Source organism: Bombus huntii, chromosome 11 (assembly GCF_024542735.1).
Source record: "Bombus huntii isolate Logan2020A chromosome 11, iyBomHunt1.1, whole genome shotgun sequence".
Taxonomy (NCBI): domain Eukaryota; kingdom Metazoa; phylum Arthropoda; class Insecta; order Hymenoptera; family Apidae; genus Bombus; species Bombus huntii.
Genome location: NC_066248.1, coordinates 8,481,943 through 8,496,597, shown reverse-complemented (window position 1 = coordinate 8,496,597; position 14,655 = coordinate 8,481,943). Strand labels below are relative to the sequence as shown.

Below are 14,655 nucleotides of genomic sequence, written 5' to 3'. Positions count from 1 at the left end.
GGAGTTCTAATTTCTCGTACTCGTCGGCTATCTCGAGGCCGCGCTCAATCTCTTCCTCGTCTATGCTTACGATGTCATTTTGAATGGCGCGGAGCTCCGTCTCGTATGTTTCCAGACGATTTTTGATTTGAATTAGCTCGTTCTCTCGCGGACTGCCGGATTGTTCGATTTCGTCCAGTTTTTTCGATAAGCGTGTAAAGTGGCCGATACAATAACTCCGGCGTCGACGCAAGGCGGTAAGTTCGTTTCCGGTGGCCATTATTTGTTCGATAATTAAGAGTGGATGGTTATAACTTACTTCTGTTGAAGATTGTCCAGTTGCGGCAAGAGGTTGCGTGGTTGCGTTTTAACCACCGAATTATACCTCTTCAAGGGTGACGATCCTTGACGTTACTGACCTCGCTGGGGAGTAACGCTTCCGCTGCTGGTTATGTTGGATTCACGTGGCACTGTATGATAGTGGGTGTCACTGGTATGCGCTTTTCACTTGACGCGTAATGCGGCTTTGAGGATCGAATGTTTCGACCGGATGGGTGACAAAACTATCCACTGCCACTGATAATCCGGCTCGAAGGACCAAATGTTACGACCGTTCGCGGAGAGACGCGGTCGCGAGGAAAACGCGTCAGCGAGAGACGTAAATTCTCGCTACGATTCGGTGAATCGACGCCGCGAAGTAGTCGTTCCCCTGTTTCGGTTAAGATAACAGAGGTGGTTGAATGAATATGACATAGTAGAGTAAGTTATATTTCACCGTTTATTCCACAACTTATAACGAAGGCAGTTACACTGGTGCGTATACCCGGTTAAAGGATGTTGACCGTTCGAAGGATGTAAAATCAGTGCTGTCTTGGGAGACGATGCTGTCTCGGAGGAAAGCTAAGGATGGGTGTGTCTAGCGCACGGGACTAGGGACGGTCTAGGAAATCTATGAGATGTATGGAAGGTACTTGAAACTATGGAGGATACGCTGCGAGTATCCGAAGACATCTGGTTGCCATATTGCCCGCGGTGTGTGACCTGGGCTAGGTAGAGTGTTACGCGACGTAACATTGTCAAATTTGTCAATACCGCCTGACAAAATATGCAATCACTTAGTTGCCAACCCCATATATACTTTTTAATAAAAAAAAGTCTCTATTAGGACCAACTATTCGAACCAACTTTTAAGATCAGCAAAACAAAACTGTGTAGCCCTTTTTTAACCAAGTATTTTGCTAACAATTGTTACACTAGAGCCGCGTTGGTTTAATGGGCTAGGCTTAAGTTCGTAATCGAGAGGACTTCGGAGTTCAAATTTTAATGGTCCAGTCAATTTTCAGCAGTTTTTCTTACCAAGAGTTCATTGGTGAACAGTGTAGCCGTTGACTACCAGAGGCCCTCATTCTTAATGTCCACTTTTAACTGACATTTTTAACAGTGCTGTAGACCTCGTACCGTGGAAATCTCCCTATTCGTTTCCGAGTGTAATCATTAACATCAAAGAAACGTAACTATATTTATATTTAAAATCTTTTTCTGATTTAGTTTGATGTGATATATTTACATAATTTTAAATACAACTTTACACAATATCAAACTTAAAGTAATGTTATCATTATTATTTATGGATTCTTTATACATAGTTATTTATAGGTTATTTTTAGGTTATGTTGTTCTATCAATATATTTTAATTAGTTATTATGTATTATATGAACATTAGAAAAAATAAATAAATGATTATATACTTTTTATTTACGTAAATTTTGTCTTTTACTTGGTTTCAGAGATTTACAAAATGACAAAACGAAAACTAAAATCTGATAATGAATCAAGACCAAAGAAAAATAAAACAGAAAATAGCAATCATATATATAACAATATAAAAAATAATAAAGATAATAAACTTAAAATTGAAAAGACAGCAAAGGAAAAAGGTGAAGAAGTTGTAACAAGAGATGGCAAAGAGAATCATAATATCAATAATATAAACGGAAAGTCCAAGATGGTAAATAGCAACTCTATGGAAAAGCCAAATTGGCAAGAATTTAAAAAGAAAAAGAAAGAAATTAGAGAAAAATATAAAGCAAAACGTTTCAGTAATATTTATGATATATCAATTGTAACAAAGCAGCTTGGTGAGAAATTACGTAGGGTTGACTGTTCAAAACTGGAACGTAAAAAATTAATTTTAAAGGCACATGATTTACTAAAAACTAATTACAATAAAATAATATTTACACATGATATGTCTCGTATCATTCAGTGGATCTTCAAGTATAGTGACGCAGAGATTCGACAGGCTATTTCTAAAGAGTTGAAACCTTCATTTTTGTCTATGATTGAATCAAAATATGCAAGGAACTGTATAAAAACAATGCTAAAGTATGGATCTCAAGAAACTAGGCATGAAATTATTTCTACTTGTTATGGTAATATAGTAAGATTCATGAGTCATTCTGTATCTGCTCCATTATTGGAACTTATGTATTCAACGTGGGCTACAGAAATAGAGAAAAGATACTTTAAACAAGAATTTTATGGTGACATGTATAAACAGGCTAAAGATAAAAAAATTAAGACTTTGTCTGATACATATGTAACTGCAGAATATATGAAAACAGCAACATTGTCTGCAGTAAAAGGAAATTTAATGAGAATATTAAATAAGAAATTTTTAAATTCCACTCTTTTGCACTGTGTCCTTTTAGAATTCTTAAATAATTGTTCTCTTGAAGATAAAAAGGAAATAATAGCTATGTTAAGAAGTTCAATAGTAGAATTGTCTCAAACAAAATTTGGTTCACAAGTTGCTGTAATATGTATATGGCATGGCTCAAACAAGGACAGAAAAATCATTATGAAATCTATTAAAGGTAATATAAAAAATATTTCAATGTCTGAGTATGGATATTTGATACTATTAGCATTATTTGATTCAGTAGATGATACTGTTTTAATAAAAAAAATTATATTCTCAGAAATACAAAATGATCTGACAGATATAGCATTAAGTGATCATGGAAAACATGTAATATTGTATTTAGTAGCTAGAAGAAATTCCCATTATTTTGCTCCCAGTATAGTGAAATACTTAGAGCAAGGAGACAATAATGCAACAAGCAAAAAACCAGCTCATATAAGAGAGAAAGAACTTTTAGATTTAATTTCTGATTCACTTCTTGAATCTGTAATTATAAACACGCCGATTTGGATGTCCAACAGTTCTATTGCAATGGTAACATTAGCAATACTGAAAGTAGGTACTAAAGAAAAATTAGAAAAAGCCTTCGAAGCTGTTACTATATTTATCACAGACTTAAAATCAAAGATTAAAGAAGGAGATGAAGAATATAAACCTGTTGAACATGCCGGTTTACATATGATGTTAAAGAAGCTAATACTAAATGACAAAGAGTTGCAAGAGAAAGGTGAAAGCTCATTTGGAAAAATATTAGTTAATCATTTAGAAACAAATATTATAGAGGAATGGATAGAATGCAATAGAGGATGCTTTTTGTTAGTATTATTACTAGAAAACGGAACAGTGTCCACTGTGAATACTATACTTTCTAAGTTAAAACCAGTGATGAATATTTTGAAGTCAAAATCAAATCCAGGTGCCAAAATCTTGTTAAAGAAGTTAAAATAAATGAATTATTTATGTAGATAAATAATGAGCAACAAAGATTGTACTAAGTTGCAGAAATAAAAATTATAAATACTAAATCATGTTTTGACAGAAATTATGAGGATGTTTAACATGTATGGGTGTATGTTACTGCATTTCATTTATAACATAAATATTAGTAATAATTCCTTTTTTCATCTTTTAAATTTGTTAACGTATATAAATAATTATGTAAAAATTATACATAATATAATGTATAGTTGTTACTTATGTATTACATATTATTTTATTATACTTACTTATACCTACCTATACAAATGCACAAGTATATGTAAACTTGTGTTTCAAATGCAAACTTTATTAATTTTATTTATTTAGTAAAGTTACTCCATCATTCCATTATCATTTGAAAGGAAAGGTTTTCCTTTCTTCTCTAAGAAATAAATAATAAACAATTTCTTTTTCTGAGGGGACTAAATTTAATTATTGTGCAATTTTGTTACTTCCATATTTGTTCATATCGAATAGGAAAGCTTTCTGTAGAACAGTACTATGAAATAGGTTCTTGTATAGACTAGCCTGGAACTAAAAAGAGCAGATCCCTAACTTTATAGGTTTTTGTATATGTGAGCATGGAACGCTTTCAGCACTTGTCCACGGGTGCGATATCTGTACTGTGGAACAACTAAACTGCAACAACTTATACTTTTATATTTGACACGTATATTGGAAAGTAAATTTGTTTTTAGTTTTTTTTTTTTAATTCATTAAAAAGTTGTGATAATATATATACTTACATTCTTAAAATTAACGTTATGTGGCGTTTACTTAAAATGACTATGGAGACTAAAAAATAGACGGAGAGAAGGATAAAGGAAGGAGAACGGGAAAGGAATGTTTCGTGAACCTGCTATAGCTAAATTCGTTACTCATCAATAAGGTTTATCTAGCAAACCCTGCCTTAGACATAGGAATAGAAGAGGTTGTGCGGAAATCATATTTGTAGAACGTGCTTGGAGTAAGAACACTAGCGAGAAAATCTCACATGTCGTAGACTTCTGGTAACAGAGAGGAGAAAATCCCCACATAATTTCACCAGTTTTGTTGCGTAGATGATCATATAACCATGTCTCGACACTCGTTAGAAAGAACCGTCCGAAAACTGAGTCATTAATAATCGTGAGAAATATGGAAGACAACAAAGTCCGCGTTCGTGCGACACAAACAGAAACGATTAGAGTGTCTCTGCTTTATCTGAGACATTCATAGCATTCACTAATGCGTAGAATACAACCTTCTTATCTTCTGTGTTATTTTGTCACGACTTAATTTTCGAATGGTTTTTTTCTAGGTTTCAGCTGGCTTCGGTATATAAGTGGTTTTCACCTATTTGTTTTAGGTTTCCCCTTTAGGTCAACAGTGCCATTCGCAAGGACTAACTGTCCTTGTATTACTCAACGAAAAACGTTCCTTCGGCTTTCTACGCTTTCTCTTCTTATTTTTGTTTATCTTTTTTCAAATTCTCAAATCTCATTCTTTCTTTCTCTTTTTCATACCAATAGCATACGAGTTGAACGTGCTCAATGCAGCTTGTGCGGTATTCTTGTAATATCTGAGATCTTTATATGATCATGGCTGGAAAGGGTTGACTTTAGGGGCGATTGGGGGTTGGAACCCCTACAAATTGTTTTGATAGTGTCGAAAAACATTCACGCTAAATTTGATGCGGATACGTTGAACAGTATAGAACCGTTTTCAGAACATACATACATATTTTTACTTTATATATAGATATAAACATACTTTTCTTATCTTTTTATAATACAATATGAAAAATTAGAAACAATAAAAAGTATTGACTCTAAATTATGTATTACTATGCACTTGTTTTTAGCTACATAATAAGTATCATTAAATAAACATGTATTAGTAGACATTATACACTTCGTCATTGTTTTAAAACGTTTGAACACGAAGTTACTAACTTCCGCATATGTAACATTGATTAAAAAGTACTAAAATTAATTATTATCTTCATATTTTCAGCATTTCTTTAATATCGATGATTCTAGTTCGAATTTCTGGCTCATTATCCTTCGTTAACTCTGGTAATGCCTCTTGAATTATTAAGATCATTTTATCAAATTGTTCATTATTGTTTGTAGACCGTAATTTTCTGCCAAGAGATAGAGCTATATTTAAGGCTTCCTTTCTTATTCTGGTATACGAAATACCTAAAAAATATAAATTTCATATTATATAATTGTAGTTTTACAAGATAATAATACAATACAGTTTTAGTTATAGACATACAATATGCTTACCTATACTATGTTTTAAAATTTTATTAAACGTGTCACAAATCAAATTTAACTTTTCTCTTTCTTCAATCGACAATTCCGAAATATTTATTTTAAGTAAAGCAAGTTTATCCACAAATAAATTAAGTGCTGATAGCATGGATATTTGTATTGTTGTAGATTGAACAGGAAACATCTTACCGTAATGAGTTATAAATTCTATACAATATTTGTCTAAACAAAAAAAGATTACAAGATAATTAAAGGGTTAATTAGTAATTCATATTTTTATATTTAATAGTTTTCAAATGCAATAATAATTTACCCTGAGTGTCTTTGTAAGATGGCCAAGCTTTTCCAAGTATTTCGTAAACAGTTTCATATAATTTTATGATCTCATCTCTTTTTATTCTTTCTTCAGAGGGTAATGATTCATCTCCATCTTTCCTTGATAGCTAGATTATACAATATTTATATATCAATGTATAAGGTTGATCACTTCTTGCTTTTTATTGATAGTACATACCGTTGATAAAATTTCTTGAACAATTTCGTATACCTCTTTAAACTTATCGATATTTAGTTCATGCAAAACTGTACCAAAAGCATGTAATGCGTGTCGGCGATAGTCTAAAGCTTCCTTTTTACTTTCCCGATGTAATATTTGTACTATATCCGCAGATATTCCACTGTTCTCTTTGAGAGCTGTCCTATATTTAGATTATTAAATTTTTAAAAATGAATATCACAAATGTAACATTGTATTTGCATACATTTAATAAGAAAAATGTTAATATTGTTACATGCATACTTGCTATTACATGCCAACGTAGCAAGGGCATTTAACAAACGATCTTTTCCATCCCAAGTTCTTCCGCGTAATCCATCCGTTAAAACCTTTAACAAAGTATTTCTTACAGTCGCATCAATATCGTTCCCTAACTTTTGTGCTAACGTATGAACTGCATTAGCCGCTTGTGCTTTCGTATTCCACGATGACGATTCTAATGACGTGCGTAAAATATTTGTTATTGGTTCTATGTTTTGTTTAATTCCTGCTTCGGTTCCTGGAGTAATTTCGTTCCATAGTTCGGTCCATAAATCCATCATACTTTCATTTTCTATGAAAATACTGTAAATAAATATCACGATATTTACAAACTTAATTTCAAAGTTAAATACAAACCTTGTGTTTTTTGTGCATGCATTGCAAAGAAAGTAAGAGGTATAACAATACTCGAATAATTCTTTAATACCTCCTGATTATAATTATTTATAGCTTGGAACGTTTGTCCAATTACTAACTTAGTTGAATCATCTGAAATTCAGAATTTTGTAAAGTTTTATCTTTCCTCTATAAGTTCTATAACTTTACAATCTTTAAAAAGATTTATTATATAATGCACACCTCGTTCCATATACCATGTATTAAGTGTTTTAAATAATTTTTCAAGACTTGATTCTTTTGCTGACCCGACTATATGTCCAATAGCTGTTGCATTATTTTTCCGAACGATAGAATTACGATCCAATAATCCATTCATTAGCGCGTTTAGAACTTTACCTATATATAAATATTAAATCACAATAATTTTTAAGCATTGTTTCTTTAACTGAATAGTAGTTATAGAGCAAAACTTTCTTACTAACCGCTATAAGGTTGTAACTCTTGTTTGAAGTGAGTACTCAAAAGAATGATAAAGTGCAAACATGTAATTTTTGTTCCAAAACCAACACTAGATTTTATTAATTCTATCACTTTTGGCATTAATTCCTTTAAAATGTCTGTATCAATGTACTGTATACACTGCATTAGAAGGAAACATTGATGATTAATAAAATATGATTTTTTCGAAGTTGTCTTTTTGTCTTAAATCACTCACTTTTGTCATTGTTTCAGTGGCATAATGCTCCTTAGCAGCACTAGCTCTGATCGTGTCAATAGCATCTCGTGCCTCTGACATTGTTCCACATACATTACTCAAATATGATAAATTTGGATTTTCTGATTCGCCAATTGTACTTAAGAGAGCAGGAATTAGTGTAACTAAAGATGGCTTAAGCAGGGTACCTGCTCTTGAAACTAACTGAGATACTGTTTGTAAAGATACCGTTCTTACGCTGCTTACAACGTTCACAGCTCCGATATCTAATAACACAGGTAAAATTGCTTGTAGAACTTCTTCTCCTTCTTTACCATAGGAAGAATCACAATATCGAATGCAAACCTATATTAATAATTGATATAAGATATAAACAATATAACTGTACATACAAATATAATACGTATGTTATGCATACAATAAACGAATTGTTTCAATAACAAAACTTACTCTACTTAATGCTTTAGTTGTATTTGTAGCAGCTAATCGAGTACCCTCATGAATATCATCCATTACTCGAAACAGTTTCTTCAGTAGTTCTGGAGCACATTTCGCCAAATTTAAACGAACATTTATTCTTAATAAATCTGCAAGTGCATTGCAACAACTCATTCGTACTCGCCATTCATGATTTGTTAAATTTTCAGTTATATCATTCAAAATTTCTTTATGATATTGTTCAACCTATCAAACATAATTTTAAATAACAGTTACAAAGAATAAAAATATATTTTAGGCATTGATGTGTGGATATTCGAAAGTACAAGTATCTAAGCTTCAGATTGGATTGAAGAAGAGATTACATCAGGGTAAAAAGAGAAAAATACTCGTAATTTCGAGTATGCGCACACTTCTAATTTTAAGTATTCTAAGCACTTCCACGTACAGCTTTACTTGTTGATGGAACAATCGCACGCCAAATACTAGACATACTATGCTGAATCTTGGGAGTAGGATCGAATTGATATCTGTATAAGCGTGGAATTATATTGGGTAAATATTTATTTAACTCTTCGTTTGCAACTTTAGCAATTGCTGCAAATCCAAATGCAGCACCTTTTTTAGATGTCCATACTGCATTATGATTTGCTAGATGCATGAAGTAGTATACTAAATCAGGTTTTTGTAATTCTGTAGCCAAGGAACAAATTTCTCTATACGTTGATAAATTACCACTATAAATAAAATATTTATAAAATTAAACTGAACCTATTAGATTGAAAATATAATATGTAAATTTATAAATTTATCTTACTTTGTTGGAGATTTTCCTAATTGACCTTCTTCAAATAATTTTGTATCTGATGTAACTTGTTGTACACTTTTACGTCCTTGTGTAAATTGATCTAGTATGCTAGAAACTAGAAGTTCCTTTTGTTCCTTGCTACTATTAATATGTATCAAACTAAGTCCTTTTGCTGCCATATCTTGCACTATATCTGTAATTAAAACAATGCACTTTAATAATATATTTCTATTTTCTTTTTTTTAAATAAGAAATATATTGCATAACTTACCACTATCATCTGAAAGAAAATCCATGAATGCATGATGTAATGATGAAAATTTTTCTTTAATACACTCCCTTTGGATATTATATTTTAAAAGTGCTAATAACCACACACAGACGGCCTTATAACAAATATTTATGGTAAAAAAAATGGAAGAATTGTAAATTTAAATAAAAAAAATAAAAATAAATACCTGTCTCAAATTAGGATGCGGATCTTTATACATTCGAAGTAATTCATCCAATGTTTGTATTAATAATTTAGTACTGATATTGCTGTAAGGTACTTTATGTTCAGTTGGTAATGTTGTCCAAGCATCTCGTTTTTCTGGAGATGCTTCACTTTGAACACAACAAACCAATGCTTCTCCCATGATCAAATGGATTTCAATGTCTTTTGTCTAATAAATATAAAAGCAAATGTAAAAAGTACTCCTAAAATTTTTAATTATAATTACCGATGTACATTTACCTCCTTGACAGTTGTAATTATTTTATTTACTATATATGATGTATGAGGAAAATTTTCCCCTACGCACAAATAACCTAATGAAAGTGCAGCTTTTTCTTTAATCTAGAAATATAATTGAATCAGTATTATATCCTATACTCAATAAATTTAGTAACTATTAAAATACGAACCTTAGTATTTAATTTTACATTATTCAATGCTGAAAATAATATTTCTACAATTGCCTTTTTATTTGTTTCTCCCTCGCCTTCATCAGGTAATGGTAACCCACATATTTTCCCCAAAATACCAATACTCTGAATTGCGGCATCCATTAACAAAATTGTATTATTGTGTAAAAAATTGCCTATAATATTTTTGAAAGAGAATTGAAAAATAAATTAATATTAATTTATATAACTAAATATGTACATACATATCATTTTCACAACATTAATGTACAGATCCCAGTTAAAGAAATCATTGTCCATGTTATTTCTTTTAAAAACTAGTCTCCTTTCCATCATACACGTTAAAGTTAGTAATGAGCCATGTTGAGCTTCTAAAGAATTTTTATCCATGATGTTCATAATCTCAGAAATTTGAGTTCCAAACTCATTATTGGAAAGTTGAGTAGTTATTATGCCATAAATTTTAGCAACCAGTTGTCTTACATCTAACTTAGTAGATATAAGCAAAGTACGAAGCCATGATAACTCATTCTCATAAATTCTTGTTGCAAACTGTGGAACAGAACCAGTCACTTCCAATAAAGCTTGTAGTGTAGTTTGATCTGCGTTATATAATTGTTTATACATTATATCTTTCAATACAATTCTTAATATATTTTTAAGTTCATTAGAAATATTATATACAATTTTACCTGCAGAAGCATGACTAAAAATTAAAATCATATCAAGATACTGATCTAATGTCTCTAGTTTATCTTTAGATAAATTTCTTAAATAATGTGTAATTAATGGCGTATATTCACAAGGATGTTGCAATGGTTCGTTGTATTTAGTAACATTAGCACTTTTTGCTAAACAAATACGGAGATAAGTAATTATCTGTAAAAAATATTAATTATTTTCTTCAATTATAAAAATATTGCCAATAAAAATAAATTATTTTCCCATTGAATTAATTACCTCCATAAATACAGTAACACTATAAGGAAGTACTTTATTTTCTATGTTCATTTTTTCATTACCAGTAGTTGACACCCTTGCTTGCATCTTTGAATAAATATAAGTTACAAGTTTTGGAAAATCTGGTAATGAAATTTGATTACCCTCTTGTTTATCACATTCATTTTTATGTGTAGTACCATATAAAACTTTTGTAGCTTCTGTTCTTATTTCATGTTTCTCATCTCCAGATGCCAATAGTAAAAGATAACGAGAAGGTATATCATCAGGAGGAAATACATTAGCAGCATAATGCATAGCCACAAATCTGTTCTCAAAAAATATTACTGACATATAAGTGATATTATTCTATACATATAATGTATCTAATTAATATATACATGCCTAACATTGGATTCCGGTGACTCAATATATGTAGATAATAATCCATTCATCAGAGATATATTAACTTCGTCATCTTTATTAAGTACAAATGCAGATGTTATTGAAATCAGTGTATCTCTTACTGTTCTTCGTAAATCACCTTCAGTCTTAAACATCAAGAAAAGTTCAGACTAAACTAGAAACATTCTAGTAATGTAACATACATCTGAACTTACTACTTTTTCTATTGCTAACTACATACCGATACAAGTGTATCAAATAAATGACATAACAAGTTTGAATTTTTATCTATCACTGATGGAATTCTTTGTCCTAATTGTCCAATAACAGTGTATGCCATCATTTTATGATGAACATCTTCACCCTCAAAAATTAATTTTATCATGCCATTTAAGATAATTCCTGCTATACGAGATAATGGAGCAAGACTACACCTTGAAAGATTTAAACATATCACAACATATATATATATTTTTTATTGAAATTCAAATTCATAAATAATTTGTAATACTTTTTACTTACTGTTGCACTATGTTTGATGTAAATTGCAATGCCATTGACTTTAATTTTGCATTTGTAGTTTTTCCATCTCCTTCTTGTAGGGAATGAAAAACTACCTGTATATTAATTACAATTAGCCACCAAGTAGTATAAAAATTATACCTTATTTTATAATAAAATATACCTGAATACATGGTGGTACAATAAAACCACCTGTAGTAACACGGCAAAGATAATGTAATAATTTTAGACGAATTCGTATGCCTGCAGGCAATCGTTTCATTTCTGGTTTAACATCTTTATGGATACCTAAAGTATCAGTACCCAAAAATAATGTATAAAGTGGTGCTGCTAAATGCATTGAAGACCAATCTAACGTGCTGAATATTTTAAAACAATTTGACATTTAGCATATTCTAATAGAATATTTATAAAAATAATAGAAAAATCTTTTTAAACATACTTAACAATTTTCTTTAATTCCAAGTCTGCTAGATTAGCAACACTAAATCTGGTATCTGCTGCAGCTACTATCAAATGTATAAGAATATCTGAATCATGGAAAAACCCTCCAGCTACGAATTTTACAATTCCTAATTTTGTTTGTTCAAGTTGTTCTGCTGTTGGAGGATTTTCACCAATTACCCGTTTAAATGCATATTCACTTAATCCTAGTGGTACACGAAACCGTGACCAATCAATAGCCTGATCTGACTGTTGATTTTGCATTTGTCCTACAGCTCTAAAATAATTTTGTACAATTAATTAATATAAATAATCATTAAGAAATTTTCCTATTGTATTGATGAAATTATTAAAATATAAATTATATGAATAGTGAATAATCTTACCCATAAGGTAACAATAAAACATCAAGCATAAAATTGAGTAATTGTTTTGCTACATATAGTTTGTCTTGTAGACCAAGAAAGGATGCTCGTTTCTCTGGATCCACAGGAATATTAATATGACCCAATGCAGGCATAATTATAAGTAATAAACTGAAATATTTTACATACCTTTTTACCTAATTTTCATTATTTAAATTATGTTAAATATTTACAAACCTGTCTTGATGAGATAAAGGTTTTCCTTCAATAGCATTTAATACACTTGGGATTAATTCTGCTTGTTTTTGCATTTCCATTCTAGGATAGCCTAATTTTATATATATAATTGTAAAATTCTGTGAACAAACAAAGACAATAAATTCTTATTCAACCAGAAATATTTTTAATTGATTCTCTGTATCAATAACATACAATTACAAATGAGCTGGCAGCTGGATCTTGATATTGTAACAAAAGTGTTTCAACTGGCAATTGGACTTGAGGTCTACTCTTTATCCTTTTATTTATATGAATTAATAATTCCATTACTTTCTTCCTAACACCTTCTTGACCACTAGAAAGCTTCAACAAAACTGGAGGCAAAAATTTACATACTGATGCTTGCAGTTGTTCATCAGTATCTGCAGATCCCAAACGGAAAAATACTCGCTCAAGTAAAACTTCCATGAAACAATAAATTATACATAAAATAATTAATTTATAAATATGAAATTATATACAACTAATTATAACTAATATATATTATTTTTCATAATATTAAACAAAATATATTTTGTTTAGAATATATTTTGTTCAAAATAATAATTGTTCATTACACGATTCAAAAATAATACTTAATTGCAAAGAAACAATATTTTGTATTCATAAATTCCAAATCATTCAAAAACAATGTGCAATATTTAAAATTTTATAATAAAAAAAGTAGTTGTATAAATAACATCTTATATACTGCACATAGAAATTTAGGTGATAAGAGGAAAATAATTATATGTACATTATTTATCATCACTCATTTAATTAACAGATGTGGACATATACTAAAAATAAAGTAAAAATATACAAAAGAATCGAAAAGATTGTCTTTTATGATAAATTTGAATATAAATTTAAAAAAATGATGTAAAATTATACATTTGAAGTTGTTTTCTATAAAACTGCATGATAATGGCATTTTCTGCAAGCCATGATATATATAAAAATGTTTTTATCATTAGAAATAATGTTTTTATTAAAGGAGGAACAATATAATTAATAATATAATTTGTGTCATCATCAAAATAAACTGTCTTCATGTAAAATAAATTGATTTTTTTTCCGAATTACTTACTCAGCTCATCCGTAGGGGCTGCCATTTTGAAGTAATGTGTAAAAGAGAAAGCGAATGATAGTCAGTGACAAGTGACAAGAAATATTACCGGTCTGTAATTAATTTTATTATGAAAACATTATTTAAGCATATTTAAGTAAAAATAATACATTTTCCCCCGAATTGCATATCTTTTTGATGTCTTTAAAAATTTTCTTCTTTTGTATAACATCTCCCATAATACCAAGGATCAAATTTCGTACAATTTTTTAGAGGAGAAAAGTTTCCTACTTTATTTTTATATCACTATAAAATGATTCACATATTAATAATAAAAATATTGTTAGAAATTTTTTCTAGTACTATATAGTTATCTACCATCTTTCATGTGCATGATCATATAAACTAATCGTGCTCATGTGATCATATCAACCTATTTAATAAAAAAGAGAGATATGGATATTTTTCAACATTTCGCCTTTTATTCCTTTAAATATTTCTATTAAAATTCTATGATACGCAACAGCCTTTAATTTACAATTTTAATTAGTTTATCGCTCAATTTACAATGCAATTATATAATTCTGATATTATATGTATGCTAATTTACGAATAACAAGAATATTGTAAATGTTAGCTTAGAAATCTAACTACATATACATAAAACTAATTCTACAAATAAATTTTAATTACATGTGAATTATATG

The 14,655-nt window shown here is 29.9% G+C and overlaps 2 protein-coding genes across 5 annotated transcripts; one reads left to right on the top strand and one right to left on the bottom strand.

The window, feature by feature from the left end:
• The first annotated feature begins 1,053 nt into the window (after positions 1–1,053).
• LOC126871352 (protein penguin) lies at positions 1,054–3,885 on the top strand. 2 transcript variants are annotated; one of them, XM_050630056.1, is made up of 2 exons: positions 1,054–1,585; positions 1,768–3,885. In XM_050630056.1, exon 2 carries the CDS (start codon positions 1,779–1,781, stop codon positions 3,630–3,632), a length of 1,854 nt encoding a protein of 617 aa, XP_050486013.1. In that variant the 5' UTR covers positions 1,054–1,585; positions 1,768–1,778; the 3' UTR covers positions 3,633–3,885. The 2 variants fall into 2 exon arrangements, with proteins under 2 accessions (XP_050486013.1, XP_050486012.1); XM_050630055.1 differs by having other exon boundaries at positions 1,059–1,489.
• Positions 3,886–5,363: 1,478 nt separating this feature from the next.
• LOC126871329 (proteasome adapter and scaffold protein ECM29) lies at positions 5,364–14,334 on the bottom strand. Of its 3 annotated transcripts, none has more exons than XM_050629998.1 (28): positions 13,970–14,321; positions 13,054–13,301; positions 12,859–12,977; positions 12,643–12,810; positions 12,255–12,533; positions 11,976–12,171; positions 11,813–11,907; positions 11,532–11,724; positions 11,291–11,436; positions 10,907–11,213; positions 10,639–10,825; positions 10,192–10,548; positions 9,947–10,122; positions 9,777–9,878; positions 9,499–9,705; positions 9,312–9,426; positions 9,050–9,233; positions 8,681–8,969; positions 8,245–8,478; positions 7,795–8,139; positions 7,562–7,718; positions 7,320–7,475; positions 7,098–7,229; positions 6,723–7,032; positions 6,438–6,621; positions 6,237–6,366; positions 5,936–6,145; positions 5,364–5,845 (listed from the first exon to the last, which is right to left on the bottom strand). In XM_050629998.1, the coding sequence occupies exons 1-28, from the start codon at positions 13,992–13,994 to the stop codon at positions 5,646–5,648; spliced, it is 5,451 nt and encodes a 1,816-aa protein (XP_050485955.1). In that variant the 5' UTR covers positions 13,995–14,321; the 3' UTR covers positions 5,364–5,645. The 3 variants fall into 3 exon arrangements, with proteins under 3 accessions (XP_050485955.1, XP_050485957.1, XP_050485958.1); XM_050630000.1 differs by having other exon boundaries at positions 12,643–12,792; positions 13,970–14,319; XM_050630001.1 differs by lacking the exons at positions 5,364–5,845; positions 5,936–6,145; positions 6,237–6,366; positions 6,438–6,621 and having other exon boundaries at positions 6,890–7,043; positions 7,168–7,229; positions 13,970–14,334.
• Between the last annotated feature and the right edge of the window lie 321 nt (positions 14,335–14,655).

What these genes read in the sequence shown, in the direction of transcription:
- LOC126871329 (XM_050629998.1), bottom strand. Translation starts at nt 13,994, where the DNA reads ATGGCAGCCCCTACGGATGAGCTGA. An exon ending in GTGTTACTGTATTTATGGAG is followed by an intron (nt 10,826 to 10,906) that starts GTAATTAATTCA and finishes TATTTTTTACAG; the next exon opens with ATAATTACTTATCTCCGTAT. An exon ending in CGCATCCTAATTTGAGACAG is followed by an intron (nt 9,427 to 9,498) that starts GTATTTATTTTT and finishes ATTTGTTATAAG; the next exon opens with GCCGTCTGTGTGTGGTTATT.
- LOC126871352 (XM_050630056.1), top strand. Translation starts at nt 1,779, where the DNA reads ATGACAAAACGAAAACTAAAATCTGATAATGAATCAAGACCAAAGAAA.